The sequence below is a fragment of the Diplotaxodon limnothrissa genome, linkage group LG20 (genome assembly GCF_057381915.1).
Source record: "Diplotaxodon limnothrissa isolate DT_005_m linkage group LG20, D_limnothrissa_male_GT1.1, whole genome shotgun sequence".
In the NCBI taxonomy this organism is placed as follows: Eukaryota; Metazoa; Chordata; class Actinopteri; order Cichliformes; family Cichlidae; genus Diplotaxodon; species Diplotaxodon limnothrissa.
Window position 1 is genome coordinate 28,158,236 of NC_140615.1, and position 20,741 is coordinate 28,178,976.

Sequence of the window (20,741 nt, forward strand, 5' to 3'; positions counted from 1 at the left end):
GGGATTCACTTATTATGGCCCTTTGCAAACGTGAAGTGTATAATTATTTTTCTTAGGTAAATGAACAAGTGTAATGGTTTCACATAATTTGATTAATTAGGTTCTCACATTTAACTTTTAGGACTTTAAAATATGATGTTTCAGGTCATATTTCTATTTAATCTTAAAAAACAAATGAAAAGGGAAAAGGCGAAAAATCATATGTCACAAAACATGGCTGGCTTGAAAGTATACATATCAGCTGATGTAGTAACTACAGCTTGTCACATATTACATCCAGCAGTTTATGAGAAAAAATCTACTTAAATACTGAAATTGCATATCTCAATACTTATGCAAATACTAAAGCAAGTGTTTACACTTACACACAAACTTGAGCAGGACTGTATCTACTTACAAGCTATGCTTGGCCACATAAGGGCCACATAAAATTGAATTAGAAAACCCACACAAAGAAATCTCTGGCTCTTTGAAGATAAATTCTAGTGTGAATGGTTATAGGGATTTATACACAAGCAGCTCAACTCTTAACCCCAGGTGATTTAACTTGCCTGTGCCCCTCAGTACAGGTGAAGTAATTGAGTAAATAGAAAGGCTATGAATATATTTCCATCTTATCTCCGCCCATAATTTTCTGTAGAAAGCTTACATCAGCAACTTGTGTTGGTCACAATGAAAACTGTATTGGCAGTGGGTCATGCTGTGTATGCACATCTCTGCCGGCCTTTCAAGATAAGAGTGATTATGAAGTGAAGGGTGGCATCGGATTTCTGCACCATCTTCTCTTCTCTTCTCTGCTCTAGTCTTTGATGAGACTGCGCGAATTTTCTGAAGGTTTCAAAAAGAAGCAGGGGGAAGCATTAAAGCCACTTGCCTATTCTTCTGTAGAATCACAATATGCAACCAAAAGACTTTTGGTCTCTTGAAGTATAGCAAGAAAAATAAGTTACAAGGATAACTTTTTTGCACATCCAATGGATGCATGACCAGGCTAACATCTGGAGAACTGAAAGGACAAGCCAGCACTTCAGCAGCATGCCTGTAAACATACTGAAAAAGAATTACATGACTCATCAGACCACCCTCACTGTCTTTCGTTGACCTATGGTCTAGTCCTGATGTCCATCACAAGCACATTTAAGTGTGAAACAAAATGGTTTGCAGTATGCAGTTTTGGCACTCTTTTCCTTGGGCACCAATGTCCCCACTGTTGCTTCATCAGTTGATCTTCCTTGGACAAGTTTTGGAAGGTACTAACCATGAAAATTAGTAGCAGCCCCCAACATGACTTGACCCATGTAAAGTCACCTTAAGTTACAATCCTTATCCATTTTTGCCCTCCAACACATCAACTTCAAGGAATTCTTACTTATGTGGCTGATATGTTTAATGACTGTCTGATGTAAATGATGAAATATGCTTGATATGGCCTCCTATTTACACAGTGTTGATCAGGGTGAACTATTTTGTTGTTGTGTTCAATCCTCCAAAGATGTCAGTATGTAACATTTTAATGCAGATATTTTTGCCGTTGTGTTTTTATGCCTGAGGGTGAAAACACATATTCTGTGTTTTTCTTCCTTTTTATTATACCCGTCTGTTTTTCCATTTTTGTTCTAGATGGGAAATGCCTCCGAAACATTTCTGTTCATGTCTAAAATATCAAAAGACAATGACTTCATCATGGGAACGCTCTACACCATTTTTGGTGAGTGATTTATCCCCCCAAGGTCAATCCTTTTAATGTGGACTCAAATTCTTCAGCTCTTTACATTATATTGCTCTGTGTCCTAGGTGTGCTGTCGGTGCTTGGAAATGGCATCCTGCTGTTCGTGGCCTATAGAAAGAAGTCCTCCTTGAAGCCAGCAGAGTTCTTTGTGGTAAACCTGTCCATCAGTGACCTGAGCATGACCGTAACCTTGTTTCCATTTGCAATACCTTCAACCTACACACACATGTGAGTGACAATTCAGGTTTTCAATTTTCTTTTCAAATTTCATCTAGTCCTCTTTTATGTCATCTTCACATTTTTATCTTCATGAGAGACAGGGATAGAAGGAAAAAGACAGATGAAGAGTGAGGTTAGAGGAGTGGTTTGAAAGGCAAGGCTGTAGCTGCCGACGAAAACCAGGGCTTTAACAGCCTGAGCAGTAGTTTACGACATGCATTAAAAGACAAATTAAGGTTTTGTAAGCAGATGCTTGCAGACATAAATTCATCATATTTGATTGTTTGTGGATACGACAGATAAAATACAAATAAATGCATTTTTAAAGGATTTTGTGATTTTTCCATTTGTATAAAATGGAGGTGGAAATATACTATCATGCTAGATTTGCAACACATTAATGGTATATCTGATATTGTCACTTCAGCAATCAAAATTTGAAAAAACCCTCCACATTTATGAAAACGTTGATATTCTAATTTTGAGATCATTTTTGCTTGTAATTCTTGCTGTGTGCTCATAGCATAGACCTTGGGAAGAAGCAGTAAGTGATTTCTGACTTTTTGGCCAGAGTTTTGCCTCTGAGGCTTTACAAGGTTGTTGAGCCCAACTGCAGCCTGAAAAGATGACTACAGATGCTACTCAAGGTTGGAAAAAATGCTGAAAAAGACACAAGTAGCATAGCAAGGCCCTGTGTAGTGCAGATGAAAAGCCAGAATTTTCAGTTTAACTCTGTGTGAAGTTTCCAGGTGTATGATTTTAAGTAGTATTTGTGCAAAAAACAATAAACAATGCAAATGTCTTTTTAACTCCACTGTCATTGAGCTTTGGACAATAACATGTTTCCTATTTTTGTAATATTTTCTATGTGTTGCACTGATAAAAATGTTTTAGATAATGTGGAAAGCATTTATGTCTCCTTTGTTCATGCATCCTACATAATACCTTTGTCTGTCTTCTGTCTCTTCCTATGATTGTCTGCCTGCTGTCTTATTCTCTGACCATTTGCTGCTGATAGCTGTCATATGCACCATTATTGGGTCAGAGTGCTTCACCGCATGCTACAGTTGAATATGATCCAGGAGACCAGAAAATGTATTGCAGTCTCATTGACTGAAATTCACCAAAGGGAATTTGCAGGCAAACTCTCACTTAATATCACACAGTAACACATGTTCTGTTTTCTTTCTCTCTCCATTCAGGTGGTTGTTTAATGAGACAGCCTGTACTGTGTATGCCTTTTGTGGTGTTTTGTTTGGCCTGTGCAGTCTGACCAACCTAACAGTGCTCTCCTGTGTCTGCTGGCTCAAGGTCTGCTGTCCTAACTACGGTAACAACACCAGTTTTTAATGCTTTACATTGCAAAACAATGCACTATTTTAACACTAAGGAATTTAGTGACCCGCGAGAATGACCCAAACTGAGGCAATAAAGAAAATCAAAGACATGGTTGTTTAGGGTTATTGTGAAACCAGTGAAATAAGATTCTGTGTGATCTCAGTGAGTTTACTTGAAATGTAATTCCATTATTGGTTGTTTTCCATGGATGATCTACAGAAACCTTTTGCAACTTTTCAGGTGTTTTCCATTTAACATTTTTTCATTCTGCAACTCATTTTGAATCACAACCAAACTTATGCTCACTCACTCACATGAACCACTTTGCTGTGTCAAACTGTTTCTCTATGGGAGTTCTCAGGATGCAGTTGGCATAAGATGCAAGTGTCCCTGCCTCTTTCCAGTATCACTTCACAATAATTATTTCACGATGCTTTATATTGTAACTAAAGACTCTACAGTATTATTCCAAGGCCCCCTAACAATCCAACTATCCCGGCAGCCACTTGGCAGCAGTGGGAATGAAGAACTCATTTTAACAGGAAGAGACCTCTGGCAGACCCAGACTCAGGGAGGGAGAGCAATCTGCTGTAGCCATTGGGGAGTATGAGAAGAAGAGAGAAAGAAAAGCATAGAGAGACAACATACACTACCAACACGTACACATTGCAGTGCATCAAGTAATATTCTTTTGTTAGACGCAGATAACATCACAAACAAACCCAGAAGGTGTTTTTGTTTTGTTCTTTTTTGTTGTCGTTGTTGCTTTTTAAGTGGCTGCCAAAACAGCAGCATTATTGGATGTTACTAGAAAAAGTCTGCATTGACAGGAGTGGTGGTGGAGTATGCTAGTTTCTTGTTTATACTCCTTTTGGATATTTGAGTTTGGAGCTTTGGCTTTGTTTTAACCCTTTTATTTATTTCATTTGTGGCTATTTTTTATTCTCACCTGACTCACTGGTGCCTCACATCAAGACAGTCCTGAGTTCAATTCCACCATCAGGCCAGGGCCTTTCTTTGTGGAGTTTGCATGTGCATCTCCCTGTGCTTGTGTGGGTTCTCTCTGGCTTCTCTCACAGTCCAAAGACATCCAATTATTGGGGTCAACTGGTAAATCTAAATTGCTCACAGGTGTGAATGTGAGCAATCTACTGTTAGGTCTGTGACAGACTGGAAACCTGTCCAGGCCCAGGGTGCCTCTTCTCCTAAGACAGCTGGGATAGGCTCCAGCCCTGAATTTGATTGAGTGGAAGAATGAATGGATGGACTTAACTCATTGGTTAGGTTGTGTTGTATAGAGTACTTCCTTGGGCGAAGATAGAGAAAATAGGCTTTGGCACTGGAAATTACCTCAATGCGTGTTTACCCCTTCCATTAAAATGATATGCAGGAGTCTATTACAAGCATGTGAGTGAGAGGTTTGTCTCACTGCTGCCTAGACTGTGCACATAAGGCGCTGACAAAAAAAATGACACGTGGCGCATATCTGTGAGATGCTACCAAATTGACACAACATCAATGTTTCATGCCCTTGGAATGAGACCTAACTGATGCATCTCTCTTTTTTCCCTGTTTCATTCCTGCACATTTAACAGATATTTCTTCTTTCTTCATTGAATGACATGATTCAATACTTTGTTCCATTCTTGTTACAGTTTAGGATGAACAAGTCATATCTGATATCCACATTTGGCCTCTTAGCTAGCATTACCTTATTTATTTGACTTGGTCAAGGAATCAAAGGGCTGGCTGTATGATGCTTCCAGTGTAGATATAGCTTAATTCCAGCGTAGCTCTAAGAAGACCAAAAAAAATTACTGTTGCAGAAGGGTTTTTTTCTTATTCTGTATCATACATCCCCAAAGGTTCTGTGTGATATATGTACAGTGGGGCAAAAAAGTATTTAGTCAGCCACCGATTGTGCAAGTTCCCCCACTTAAAATGATGACAGAGGTCAGTAATTTGCACCAGAGGTACACTTCAACTGTGAGAGACAGAATGTGAAAAAAAAATCCATGAATCCACATGGTAGGATTTGTAAAGAATTTATTCGTAAATCAGGGTGGAAAATAAGTATTTGGTCAATAACAAAAATACAACTCAATACTTTGTAACATAACCTTTGTTGGCAATAACAGAGGTCAAACGTTTACTATAGGTCTTTACCAGGTTTGCACACGCAGTAGCTGGTATTTTGGCCCATTCCTCCATGCAGATCTTCTCGAGAGCAGTGATGTTTTGGGGCTGTCGCCGAGCAACACGGACTTTCAACTCCCGCCACAGATTTTCTATGGGGTTGAGGTCTGGAGACTGGCTAGGCCACTCCAGGACTTTCAAATGCTTCTTACGGAGCCACTCCTTTGTTGCCCGGGCGGTGTGTTTTGGATCATTGTCATGTTGGAAGACCCAGCCTCGTTTCATCTTCAAAGTTCTCACTGATTGAAGGAGGTTTTGGCTCAAAATCTCACGATACATGGCCCCATTCATTCTGTCCTTAACACGGATCAGTCGTCCTGTCCCCTTGGCAGAAAAACAGCCCCATAGCATGATGTTTCCACCCCCATGCTTCACAGTAGGTATGGTGTTCTTGGGATGCAACTCAGTATTCTTCTTCCTCCAAACACGATGAGGGTGAAATATTTTTTTCTCAGAAAAAGACAAAAACAAAATTTAAATTGTAGCTTTGAAAATTAGCAAAACCAGCCTTTCTTGAGTTGTTTATAATACTGTAAATTGCTTTATTTGTTCTTATATATGCTGCATGTAACAGACAATACATTTAACTCTACATATCTTGTTTCTCAGCAACACTGTGCTTTAATGTTACTCGCTACTGTGATAAGGACAGCGTAAATAAACAACATCACAATTTCCTGAGTGAAATGCTTGATTCACAATGAATAAAATTATCTAGGGAAGAGCTATTACACACATGATTGAATTAGCATTAGTGTTGCTCATAATTAAAACATGCTAATAAGAGGCAACCTGCCAACAGATAAATTGATGTTTTGTTTTGGAAGAAATTACTGCTTTAATCATCTTTGGTAACATGTAGTCTTCAATTGTTTGCCTTCTTTCTTCTTTGTGCAAAGGGTTTTGATATTACATACTGAAATTCTGCAACCTTCTATGCTGTGTTGTTAATTTTAAACTATCAAAGAACTTATTGATTATTGGTTTAATCGTTACTGAAGTATTATAACAGAATATGATTTGCATGTAAATTCTATGTTCACTTTTCAACATTTATTTTTTTATCATCTTCTATATGTGGTGTGTATATGTTAAAATTGCTGTGACATCCCTTATGCCCCAGTTATGCAGGCCTAGCGACTGGTTAACTACTGCCTGGTCATCACTGGTTGCTAGGAAAATGTTTATTCCCTGACCGGTTGGGAAGTGGTTGTGGGAGGTTGTTAGCAGTATAGGTGAACTCAATCACAAAGGAAGAATACAATGTTGCACTGAAAACCTCAATCTGATTGCTTTGGTCACTTGCAGTTTGCTGTGGTCATCCTTAGTTAAAGATGCTGACTTTAATTCAATTCAATTTTATTTATATAGCACCAAATCGCAACAAAAGTCGCCTCAAGGCAATTCATAGGTACAAAGAAAAACCCAACAATCATATGACCCCCTATGAGCAAGCACTTTGGCAACAGTGGGAAGGAAAAACTCCCTTTTAACAGGAAGAAACCTCCGGCAGGACCAGGCTCAGGGAGGGGCGGGGCCATCTGCTGCAACCGGTTGGGGTGAGAGAAGGAAGACAGGATAAAAGACATGCTGTGGAAGAGAGACTGAGATTAATAACAGATATGATTCAATGCAGGGAGGTCTATTAACACATACTGAGTGAAAAAGGTGAGTGGAAAGGAAAAACCCAATGCATCATGGGAATCCCCGGCAGCCTACGTCTATTGCAGCATAACATAAATCTTGAAAGTAGAGATAGTGTCTGTCTCCAGAATCCAAACTGGAAGCTGGTTCCACAGAAGAGGGGCCTGAAAACTGAAGGCTCTGCCTCCCGTTCTACTTTTAAATACTCTAGGAACAACAAGTAGGCCTGCAGTGTGAAAGCGAAGTGCTCTAATAGGGTGATATGGTCCTACAAGGTCATTAACCCTTTAGAGCCGATCGGAGCGGGCACGCTCTGTTTTGCGTAACTATTTTTAAATCCCAGAAGCACTGCAACCACGTAAGCTAGCGCAAAAATTTTTTTTGCATATGAAACCGGAGGAGTTGTACTTACATCTTATGCCATCAGCTTGTCCTAGGTCACGGTTTCCTTCCACATAAAGCTTTGCAAAAACTGCATAAAAAGCGCTTGCAGGAACAAAAACATAACATTCCAGAAACACGCTTTGCCGATCAGATCAGCTGTTCATAACACTTCCTACGTTGGAATAGACATCAGCGCGAACTTTTGCATTTCCGCCATTACCTGCCCGAAACCGGAAGTGACGTCATTTTCGCGGAAATGTAGTCTTTTTTTACCATCAGGGCCTCAGGGCCTATACTGGTCTTTTTAAAAGTTATCTTTGACTTTATGACTTTCTGTGTCGTTTCTGGGATGCTTAGGGCTCATATTGCACTGCTGGAAATAGTTTATTTTGATGCATATGCTGCTTTTTTGCAAATTTGCAGTATAATATTTATTTTCGTTTTTCCTGCAGTGTATAAAAATTGGTGTATTTCAAAAATAAAACTATGAAGACACTCAAAATAAATTTCCTGTGGTGGGAAACTATGTTGTGCAACTTTTTTGTATTTATAGTATTGAGGGATAAGCCTCTTAAATTTCTCTAAGTACAAATATATGTTAAAAAAGCAAAAACGATTTTCAATTTTTTTGTAGTTTATTGCACTTTTTTGCAATTTATGTAATTACTATGCACTTAATGAATACATATTATTAAAATCTGGGCTATAATGGTTGTATTGATGTATAGCAACTTGAAATGCTCCCAAAAATGGCTCCACAGCATGTAAAAATATAATATAAGCTCTGGCGGACTTGGTTCTATGGTAGGTCTTAAAGGGTTGTGTATATTTCCAGTTTTTATCTGTTGTACAGTGTCCTTGGGTGCTTTGAAAGGCGCTATTTAAATAAAATGTATTATTATTATTATTATTATTAAGATAAGATGGGGCCTGATTATTTAAGACCTTGTATGTGAGGAGCAGGATTTTGAATTCAATTCTGGATTTAACAGGAAGCCAATGAAGGGAAGCCAAAACAGGAGAAATCTGCTCTCTCTTTCTAGTCCCTGTCAGGACTGTTGCTGCAGCATTTTGGATTAACTGAAGGCTTTTCAGCGAGTTTTTAGGACTTCCTGATAATAATGAATTACAGTAGTCCAGCCTGGAAGTAATAAATGCATGAACTAGTTTTTCAGCGTCACTCTGAGACAGGATATTTCTAATTTTAGAGATGTTGCGCAAATGGAAGAAAGCAGTCTTACATATTTGTTTAATATGTGCGTTGAAGGACATATCCTGGTCAAAAATGACTCCAAGGTTCCTCACAGCGTTACTGGAGGCCAAGGTAATGCCATCCAGAGTAAGAGTCTGGTTAGATACCATATTTCTAAGATTTTCATGGCCAAGTACAATAACCCCAGTTTGATCTGAATTAAGAAGCAGAAAGTTTTCGGCCATCCAGGTCTTTATGTCTTTAAGACATTCCTGCAGTTTAACTAATTGGTGTGTGTTATCTGGCTTCATGAGCTGGGTGTCATCTGCATAGGAGTGAAAATGTATGTACAGTGGGGCAAAAAAGTATTTAGTCAGTCACCGATTGTGCAAGTTCCCCCACCTAAAATGATGACAGAGGTCAGTAATTTGCACCAGAGGTACACTTCAACTGTGAGAGACAGAATGTGAAAAAAAAATCCATGAATCCACATGGTAGGATTTGTAAAGAATTTATTCGTAAATCAGGGTGGAAAATAAGTATTTGGTCAATAACAAAAATACAACTCAATACTTTGTAACATAACCTTTGTTGGCAATAACAGAGGTCAAACGTTTACTATAGGTCTTTACCAGGTTTGCACACACAGTAGCTGGTATTTTGGCCCATTCCTCCATGCAGATCTTCTCGAGAGCAGTGATGTTTTGGGGCTGTCACCGAGCAACACGGACTTTCAACTCCCGCCACAGATTTTCTATGGGGTTGAGGTCTGGAGACTGGCTAGGCCACTCCAGGACTTTCAAATGCTTCTTACGGAGCCACTCCTTTGTTGCCCGGGCGGTGTGTTTTGGATCATTGTCATGTTGGAAGACCCAGCCTCGTTTCATCTTCAAAGTTCTCACTGATGGAAGGAGGTTTTGGCTCAAAATCTCACGATACATGGCCCCATTCATTCTGTCCTTAACACGGATCAGTCGTCCTGTCCCCTTGGCAGAAAAACAGCCCCATAGCATGATGTTTCCACCCCCATGCTTCACAGTAGGTATGGTGTTCTTGGGATGCAACTCAGTATTCTTCTTCCTCCAAACACGACGAGTTGACTTTATACCAAAAAGTTCTACTTTGGTTTCATCTGACCACATGACATTCTCCCAATCCTCTGCTGTATCATCCATGTGCTCTCTGGCAAACTTCAGACGGGCCTGGACATGCACTGGCTTCAGCAGCGGAACACGTCTGGCACTGCGGGATTTGATTCCCTGCCGTTGTAGTGTGTTACTGATGGTGACCTTTGTTACTTTGGTCCCAGCTCTCTGCAGGTCATTCACCAGGTCCCCCCGTGTGGTTCTGGGATCTTTGCTCACCGTTCTCATGATCATTTTGACCCCACGGGATGAGATCTTGCGTGGAGCCCCAGATCGAGGGAGATTATCAGTGGTCTTGTATGTCTTCCATTTTCTGATGATTGCTCCCACAGTTGATTTTTTCACACCAAGCTGCTTGCCTATTGTAGATTCACTCTTCCCAGTCTGGTGCAGGTCTACAATACTTTTCCTGGTGTCCTTCGAAAGCTCTTTGGTCTTGGCCATGGCGGAGTTTGGAGTCTGACTGTTTGAGGCTGTGGACAGGTGTCTTTTATACAGATGATGAGTTCAAACAGGTGCCATTCATACAGGTAACGAGTGGGGGACAGAAAAGCTTCTTACAGAAGACGTTACAGGTCTGTGAGAGCCAGAGATTTTCCTTGTTTGAGGTGACCAAATACTTATTTTCCACCCTAATTTACGAATAAATTCTTTACAAATCCTACCATGTGGATTCATGGATTTTTTTTTTTTTTCACATTCTGTCTCTCACAGTTGAAGTGTACCTCTGGTGCAAATTACTGACCTCTGTCATCATTTTAAGTGGGGGAACTTGCACAATCGGTGGCTGACTAAATACTTTTTTGCCCCACTGTATAGGTTGAAAAATCGAAATAAACCACCAGACAACCAAAAGGCACGAGAGACCACAGAAGAGAACTAAAGTGCGTGATGACAGAATTATTTCCATGGTTAAGAAAAACTCTTCCATCTCCACGGTAGTTTGCGTGTCATTGTTAAGGTTTATAATCAAGATATGTCTATAGTCAATATATGTCTTCATGACTAGATAACAAGAGGGTTTCCTCAAGGTTTATATTAGTAGTTACACTGAAGATTATGAAGGCCAGAAATAGCTGTACTATTTTAATGGTTTGTTAAGCCCCTTGAATTAAAGCTGAAAGTCTGCGCTTTTGTCACAATTTATTTAATCATCCACTCTGGTGTGTACAAAGACAGAAATTACAACGCGAAATGTGTCATTGTCCGAAAACAACTAATGACTGCAGCTTTAGCAGCAAGAAAGGCTGCTATAGATGAATTGAATGAATCCAAATAATTGTAATACATAAAAGTTTGTGTTTCCTGTCATTCATTGTGTGTTTTAAAATGTTAGTTGTTCACATGTGCATTTTTACCACTTCAGATGTTATAGAAAAACTGGTAATTGTTCTTAAAAACTGTAATGAATGTAACATTTCAGTATTTCAGTTATCTAAATATCGTGAAAGCATCAAAGGCATCTTTATTCTGGGTTAAAAATCAAGGTGTTGATTCCTTGATCTCAACCTTTCAAAACTGTGTGCCAGGCTTGTCTGAAAGCTCTTTTAGTTCAGCTACGATGGTCCTTACGTGTTCACTTTCAAACCTCTTCACCGTTTCTTTATTATTTATCTGTATTAGCTTAACTCAAGGTCTGCTTCGTATTCATACAAGTACTTAAGGTAATCATAGAGTTGGCTGCACAACAACAACAACAACAATAATAATAATAATAATAATAATAATAATAATAATAATAGTTTCGTCTTCAAAGCATCAGCTCTTTACACAGGTTAAAGTGAGTAATTTTTTTCAATATATACCAATAGAGTCTTAGTGTTATTGCTATGCGAAGCTTCACTAATCATACTTCTACTCACCTTCTTTTATTTGTGGGTTTGCATCCATAGTCTAAAAGTTTTAGATAAAATTCCCATTGAGTTCAGATAGAATAATGAGATTTTTTCCAGTCACAACTAAAAGGGTTCAGCTATTTGCTAATTAGCAGCAGTAAAAGAGTAAAAGTAGACTGATTATTGAAAAAAAGACCAGATTTAGAAATGCTGAAGTTTTGAAATTAAATTCTCAAAACAGGGACAGAATTAGGGAAGAGAAACATTTATTGCAACATTCATGTTTGTGTAGCTGGACAGTATAAACCAGTTAAAATTTCATTGTGTCATATATATTAATTATTCACAGTTAGCATTTTGTTTTTAATCCTGGATTTTACCTCTTTAGTTCTCACCATCATGCTGGCGTTTGTACTGCTACAAATCTGATGGTAATATGGTGCCCTTTCCTCTTGAATCCATAGAAACCAAGGGTTTTATGGGACACTATAAACTGAGGGAAATTCTGCTGCTGCACTCCTCCACAAAATGTTAAAAAGCACAGTTACGTTTTGTGGGCTCTGAGAATTTGTTGTTCTACACAGTTATTTATGACTAAGCCAAACCAGCACAAATAGCTGATTCTGGATCAGTGTAACATTTCAATACACCGTTAGCACATCCAAAAAGCACTGAATTCATGGTTGATAAAGGTTAATTTTCAAGACTTATCATTTACTTGTATGTGCTTCATTAAACCATTCTTTTCTTTAATATTTGAAACTTTGATAATCCGAAGCAGCACTTGACTATAATTCATAATTTATAATTCATAAATCATAATTTAAAAAAACACTGAATATGCAGGCATAAATTAATTGATAACCTGTAATTTAGTTTTAATTAGGAACCCTTATTACTATCCTCACTCGATGAATGGGTGTGCTGATTAAGTGCCAGATTTAAGCAATATTCTCATTTATATCCTTTGCACACTTGCCCATACACACTGCAGGGATCACAGAACTGGGGGCTGCATCGATCATCTTTATAGTCCACTAAGTAAAACCCTGCCTAACAGGCATGTTCTAGTACTTTAATATAATAGAAAAGCAGGTCAAGCTGTTCAAGAAACAAAATCAAAACAAATGGAAAAAAGAGCACAGAGAGCACAAAACTAATGTAGTGCTGCAGGATGAGTTATGAGATGCAGGTGGAGATTATATACATCTAATGAAAAGTGTCCACTTACAGTATATGATGCAGATATTTCAGGATTTGTCCTAACTTTGGCTAATAGGCACATTATAATTGAAGGCTGTGTTATGAAATAGCTCCTCTTGTCTGTTTTTCAGTGGCGCACAGTCTATAATGCAGAGAATAAAAGCCAAGAGACTACAAGCTTCACAAGCAAATGTGTTTGAAATGCAAATGAGCACAAATAATTACACTGTCATATATTTTTTCCTGCAAGAAACTTTGTTCAAATGTGTTGTTTTCTTGCTTTTATACACTGTTACACAGCCCTCCTAGTCAAACAAGCACACAAACAAAACAATGTGGATGTTTGGATCCAGACAATAATTGCAAACATGCAGTGACAGGAGTTTCACACCAACTTATCCCATCTGCTAGCAGAAGGTTAGACCAAGAATAAGTGTAATTTATTGACTCAGAGCAAGCCTCCAACATATTTGCGCCTCAGAAATCCTTGGTCTCACGCTACTTTATGTAAGAATGATTCTAATAGCTTCCAGTGGGCTAGACTATAAAAGGGAGAGTTGAGGACTTTCTTAGAAATAATAATTCCTTCATGTGCCACGTGGATAGCTGGAGTTCTGATTGGGAAAGGGGTGGCCAAAATCAGATAAAAGCCAACTGTAATTGCTGACACAGTTGAGTGAGTGCCTTGGGGCAAAATGACCCCCCACCATCAGCTTGAACCATAAAAAAGGGCTGGCATCCTGCTGAAGGGGCTGTGTGGTGTCATGAGTAAGGTTTCCTCTGTTCTCATCTTCACTTCACTCACAACAACTTTAGAAGAGTGTTGCCAGTAGTGATGTGCAAATCGATACTGAAATATCGATTCCTCCGATACCAGTCATTTATGTTCTAGAATCGATTCTCATATTAAAATATCGATATTTTGGTAATTTAGGGTAAATTTGTAGTTTATCTTTAACAGGAACACAGTGGAAAGAAACTATATAATTGTCTACTTTTGAAGGAACTACTTCATGTTCCGCCTTTCATAGTCATGTGTGAAATACGGCTGTATAAATGTGTCGCAGCCCCTTGGCGTGCGCACTCACAACAATGACTGAGCGTAAATGGAGTCATGCATGGATGTATTTTACCTCCACAAACAGCCGAGACGTGGTTTGCGATACATGTGGCAAGACAGTGAGGTGTTGTGGCAACACCACTAACCTCATCAAACACCTCACAGTAAATCGTATCACAGAATATGACGAGTGTATGTTGAGGCGAACTGAAGAGGAGGAGAGGGACAGGTGGTGCTAGAGGGAGACAGACGTCTCTCACGGAGTCCTTTAGTGCTACAGGCAATGTTTTCAAGTAGGCACAACTTCAGTTTTTTTTTATTTCTATATGATAATTCTGCATTATTAAGCGATAAGAACAAGTAGTCTGATGTCCCGTAATCATTATGAAGCTATAATTTGAGATACAGTAAAAGATACAATAAATAAAATATGTTTTTGTACAAAGTATCGGTATCGGATCAGTATCACTGATACCACCCTGAATTTTACTTGGTATCGGATCGGAAAGGAAATCAGTGGTATCGCACATCACTAGTTGCCAGGGTTGTTTTGGCATTTTTTTCTGAGCCCCTTATTTGCTGGATAAGTGCAGTACTACTTGTAGTATGTTAATAAATCACAGTGTATCTTAAATGGAGCCTACTATATCTTCTTTATGTCCTTATCTGTCAATAATCAATTCTAAAACTCTTTTCTCTTGTCCTCCCTCTGCCTTCTCACACTCGTCTTTAGGTAACAAGTTTTCATATGTCCATGCATGCCTGCTGGTTGCAGGCATCTGGTGCTACGCTGGAGTCTTTGCTGTCGGTCCCCTGTCAGGCTGGGGAGAGTACGGGCCTGAGCCTTATGGTACAGCATGCTGCATCAACTGGCATGCGCTGAACTATAATTCTGCAGCTATGAGCTACATCATCTGTCTCTTCTTCTTCTGCTATATTTTGCCCTGCACTATAATTTTTCTTTCCTACACATTCATCCTGCTGACTGTCCGTGGCTCACACCAGGCTGTGCAGCAGCATATGTCCCCACAGAACAAGATCACCAATGCACAAGCGCGTATCGTTAAGGTACGTGCATTATTTTCTTTTCAAATGACTTATACTAAATATTATTTCCTTCATGAATTCATGTTTGCATTGCATTTTATTTGCTGTGTTGTGTCTATTTTTTAGCTTTCAGTGGCAGTTTGCATCGGTTTCCTGACAGCATGGAGTCCATATGCTATTGTGTCTATGTGGGCAGCGTTTGGTAACTCAACAACTGTACCACCTATAGCTTTTGCTGTGGCAGCTATCTTTGCCAAGTCCTCCACCCTTTACAACCCTATCGTCTACCTGGCTTTCAAGCCCAATTTTCGCAAGTCCTTGTGTCAAGATGTGGCGAATTGCAGAAGGAGACTCTGTGGATGTTTGTGCCAGGGTGGCTCTGCAGAGAAGGGAATTTGCAGGCAGTCCCATCACAAAGAAGAATGCAACTCTACAAGGTTATCCAATGGGTTACCAGAGAACCACAGGACCTGCAGACACTGTCCTTGCCCAGAAACAGACAACGGTAATAGAGAAAATTGTATAGACTACAGTCCTCAGCAAACCGCCAGGATTCTTCAAGGATCCGTACACAGTGAAGTGGCTGTCAGCCAGCTCTCCAATGAGATGCAGAGTGACTTTCTCTAGAGGAACAAGTGGAAAATGAAGTATGAAGCAAAAAGTGGCACGAATGAAGCCCAAATAACAGTAAGTGCAAGTTGGGGGGAAAGTGAAAATGCAATCAAACAAACAAAAATGGTAAGACTGATTTAAAAGAAATAAAAAGTTTAAAACTACTTTCATGCCTCAAATATGTGATACTGCCAAAAAAATATGTGGTTAAAAGCCAATACAGGAGGATAAGCAAGCCAAACATTTCACTGGTGTGTGCATCAGCATTTTATCAGGTCAAATGAACAAGTGTCAGCAACTATGTGATCAGTTCAAGTGTAAACCAAGACTGAAGAGTCACCATGCAAGTCATTTTACGCTGGGCTTGGAGGGAGGAACTGACGATGAAACTTCCTACTCCCTGAACCACATTTTATCTGTTTATTATGAGTACTGTATTTAAATATTATGTATTTATGTATGCCTCAAATTGAAGGACCACAGGGTTATTGTTATTGTTGTTGTTGTCTTTGTTGTTGTATCTAAAATGAAAAGAGTGCTTTCACCTCATTGTCGAGGAGAAATCAAAACCTCTACTCCTATAGTTAAAGCAGACACTTTGGGTGTTAATACAAAGCACTTAGGGAAAGATTTGGCTTGGTGAGCCACCTTTTTGTCCAGAAGGTACATCTGCAAGGAGGAGATGTTGTCTTCTATTTCCATTTTTCCTAGTCACCTCTGTCCAGGCAAGAAGATTTTGATGGAGTGGAGAGTGTCAGCTGTTTAGGCGTTTCAGCCATTTTTTATAATAAGCCCTTTTTCAGTGACTCAAAAGTAATTGGACTAACTAACATAATTTTATTGTTTTCAATACTTCGATGAAAATACGCTGCAGTCAATCATTGGCTGAAATCTAGAACATGGACGTCACCAGGTTGTTGATTTCACCGGTCCTAATGTTTTTTCTGATAGAATTGAAGAGGTGAAAAGTCTTCATGCAACATCTTCACAAAACTTAAAGAAGTTCAGCCACTTTCTTTCCAAGCTCCTTAGACTATCTCTCTGATAGATTTTATATGACTTTTTAGGCTAATCTACAAAGAAAATATCAACATTTAGAGTGAACAGCTACCAAAAAGCATGTTCAGCAATTAACTCCAATTCTTTCATCAATTTTAATTTGTCGTAGAGTAACGATGGAACAGGTCTCATCTGGGCATGAAACCTTTTGACAGTAAATCGTCCAGTTACATTTGAGCCTCTAAAATTGAGGGACATATAAAGTTGAAAAAAAAAAATAATAATAAAATACAATACAATAAAAATGACTGTAATTTCTGAACTTAAACTTTAGGTTATTGCAGTTACTTTTGTTAAACTTCTTGTCTGATTTAAAACTCACCGTGATGGTGTGCAGAGGCAAAATTGCCAAAAAAAAAGAAAACACTGTCCAAATACTTATGGACACTAACTGTTTGTGATCAGAACTACATTGAACTCTGTCAGTGATTCTGTTTGGGTGGTTTTAGCACTTTCTGAAGACCAGTTTAGAATAGAATAGAATAGAATTCAACTTTATTGTCATTGCACATGCACAGGTACAGGGCAACGAAATGCAGTTTGCATCCATCCAGAAGTGCTTTAGTGATATAGATATATTACAATATATATTAGCAATAATATAGATATGTGAGTATATTACAGAAATGGGTCTATTATGGTATAATGTACACGGTATGAAGTATGTTGTGAATATTCTATAACTATAAGTATGTACAGGCTGTAGTGAGTACAAGCTATGTACAGGATATGAACAGGATATAAATATGAAAAACTATACAGAATATGAAATAAATAACTTTACAGAATCTGGGATATACAGCTATACAGAAATGGGAACTATGCAAGTTGTAAACAGTTGTAGGATTAAAGATTATCGAATGTACAGAATGATTATTTACACAGAGCTATACAGTAGTGCAGTTAAGATAAGTGAGGGTGTAGATAGTTTCTACAGAGGCTATATAAAGTGCTAGTGGTTGTGAGTGGTGGTTCAGTCCATGTTATTATTGTGTTTGAGGGTACAGTTGTCCATTGTGGGTGTGTGTATGTTCAGTCCATGAGTTTAACGTGGGTCAGATGTCAGGAGGCAGAGTTCAGGAGTCTGACAGCTGTGGGGAAGAAGCTGTTCCGGTACCTGGTGGTCTTAGTCCGGAGGCTCCTGTGGCGCCTCCCAGAGGGCAGGAGGGTGAAGAGTCCATGTGATGGGTGACTGGGGTCTTTGATGATTTTCCCAGCCCTTTTCAGACACCGCTTCCTGTAGATGTCTTTTATGGCAGGAAGTGGTGCTCCGGCGATGCGCTGGGCAGTTTTCACGACCCTCTGCAACGCCTTCCGGTCCGAGGCAGAGCAGTTCCCGTACCAGACTGTTATACAGTTGGTCAGGATGCTCTCGATGGTGCAGCGATAGAAGTTCACCAGGATGTCTGAGGACAGGTGGTTCTTCCTCAGAGTCCTCAAGAAGAAGAGGCGCTGGTGAGCCTTCTTGACCAGCTTGGAGCAGTTGGTCGTCCAGGTGAGATCCTCGGAGATGTGGACTCCCAGGAACTTGAAGCTGCTCACACGCTCCACAGCCGTCCCCTTAATGTGGATGGGTGGATGTGGGTCAGCATTCCTCCTGTAGTCCACGATGAGCTCCTTGGTCTTCTCGGTGTTAAGCAGCAGGTTGTTTCTGTCGCACCACTCAGCCAGACGATCCACCTCCTCCCTGTAGGCGGCCTCATCGTTGTCACTGATGAGGCCATAAAAGAGCAAAAAGAAATTTCTTTGTGCAGAATTTCTGCTGCAAATGAATTAGTATCTTTTATGACATTAACTGTGGAAAAGACTCATTAAAAGGCTGATTGATGATTTATTTATCTTGAATTCCGAGCCTGGGATTATAAGGTTGCCTTTGGTGGCAGAGCTGGGTCATATTTTCATTCTTTTCAAAAGGAAGAAGAAAAAATAAATAAATAAAATGAAAAAAAAAAACACCTGCAGCATTTAGAACTTAAAAGCTTATTTTTCATATTTTGGGTTAGGATTTTTTTTCATGTCACAGAAGCATCTCTACAATGTAGCCCAACTAGCCAAGGAAAAAGTGAGATGGTTATTTGGTTTAAAACAAGCACTTTAGGAAAACAAACTTTTTCAATATCTTTGGTTGCCTTAGGGCTTGGAAAGAGGCTTTAATCAGGGTACTAAAAAAATGTTGTCCTGTTCCAAATTTCCGCAAATAAACAAGTTAGTGTGTTATTATTACTGGCTTCACTGAGCACCAAACCTATGAGACTAAGACCCAAAATTGTAATAAAGCTGAGCGATCTTTTAATCAGAGCCATTTTAACAAAATGGGAGAAAAAAGCCTGCCTGTGGATAGAATGCTTGCCTTTAGTACTTCTTTTGCTTGTTTTTAATGTGAGAGACACAAGGCTTTGCCTCAGCACCCATCAACATTATTTTAATTTAAAAAAAAAAAAAAAAAAAGCATAGTGAGGATGGATGAGGTTAACTGAAATGTTTGTCCAACAAGCAATTTTATACCACCTCCCTCCCGACAGCATAGGCCATCAACTCAAAAGTACAAAACGACCTGCCATGGGCAAAATTAATTGGATGTGCTGGAGTGCAACTTGTGATTAACTGGCATGACTTTGATACCATGATTCCTTTCTTACAGAAAGGCTGAGACCGAAGACTGCAGTTCTGTGCAGTTTACACACAAGCGCGCACACACACACAAAAACTACAAAAGCATTTCAGATTTTCTGCTTTCACGTTCAGTTTGGCATGGAATAATTAGCTTAAAGTCATGCAAAACAACCAGGTCAGCACATGTGGTGCATTCTGCTGTTTGCTACAATAACTCCTCTAGCCTCAGTCGGGACAGTTTATGGAGAAATGGATTCAAAATTACTAATACCACCTGAACTATAATACTCCACATGGGCTTTTCACAAGACACTTAGCCCTGGGCTTAGACGCTTGTTAGCTCAAGGCTTATTTCTCAGTTGTGAACTTAAGTTGTGTTCAGGCTGACATTAGCATTGCTCAGTTTGCTGAGGCTAGAACACTGATACGTGGGAGATTCAGCAGAATTATGTACTTCTCTTTTTGGTGTTGTGCATGTAAAACTTTGTGGTGAGGTCTATTGAATATGAAAATGAATATGCACAGCCGCACACAATATTATTCAAATGTGGATGATGCCGAAAACAGCAGCTGCACAGTATTTCCTCACTTGCTCTGGCACTGTGCACAGGCAGTAAACTGTATAACCTTGGACAAGCCAGGAAAGAAAAGGAGGGGGAAGTCCAATTTATTTTATTAAGCAGCTTTAATAAAATTGTCCCAAAAAACACTGCCAAACTTATTAACTATTTCAAATCCAGGAATTTTTTTAAAATATTAGCAGAATTCTTTCTGAAACACGTATGAGCACTGTGAATCCAGGGAGTTTGAATAAATTAAAGTAAGTCATGCTTACTTATATATGTCACAGATATGAACGAGTGCCAGATTCTCCACCTTTAAAGAAATTACTTCTGCAAAGAAAAGACACAAGTTAGGGCAGAATAGTGATTAAATGTGATAACTCACTAGATACTCATTAAATATGTGACAGCAATGCAGAATATGAGAGAGGTAGGTTGCAGAAGCATGTCTCATAGTGTTGTAATTCTAACTTTTGTCTCGGTGTTAGGAATTACTTCACAGTTTTTTGCCATCTGATGGGACTCATCTATTACTTAAACCAGCTTTGCATGAATATGTTACTCAATCAGATCCACTACTGACTTTATGATTAGTTTAGTTTTATTTATTAGTTAGTCACATCTTATTAGTTTATTGAATATATAATTTCCTACAATATTCATTAACTACAATGTCATTAAGATAAGGGAAGGCCATAAGTATGATTGTATCCATTTTGGTTATGCGACTAATCAAAGCTAATAAGGTCAACACTTTCTGCATCGCATAAAAACTCTCTCCCACACCGACACTAAAGATCAGTCAGGAGGTACTTTAATGCGATATGATACTAGGTTGGTGCGTCTTCATCCTCATGCAACACACCACCAACAGTGCAGCCTTTTGCGTTTTCTACTGCAGT

At 39.1% G+C, this 20,741-nt stretch overlaps 1 protein-coding gene across 1 annotated transcript in view; it reads left to right on the forward strand.

Annotated features, from left to right (window-relative positions):
• Positions 1–16,548, forward strand: part of opn7b (opsin 7, group member b) — a 101,215-nt gene extending 84,667 nt beyond the window's left edge. Inside the window, exons 2-6 of the mRNA XM_085344362.1 lie at positions 1,621–1,708; positions 1,795–1,957; positions 3,151–3,278; positions 14,679–15,013; positions 15,119–16,548. Coding sequence (XP_085200488.1) covers positions 1,621–1,708; positions 1,795–1,957; positions 3,151–3,278; positions 14,679–15,013; positions 15,119–15,619 — 1,215 coding nt within the window. The 3' untranslated portion in view covers positions 15,620–16,548. The remainder of the gene's footprint in view (positions 1–1,620; positions 1,709–1,794; positions 1,958–3,150; positions 3,279–14,678; positions 15,014–15,118) is intronic.
• Positions 16,549–20,741: the final 4,193 nt, after the last annotated feature.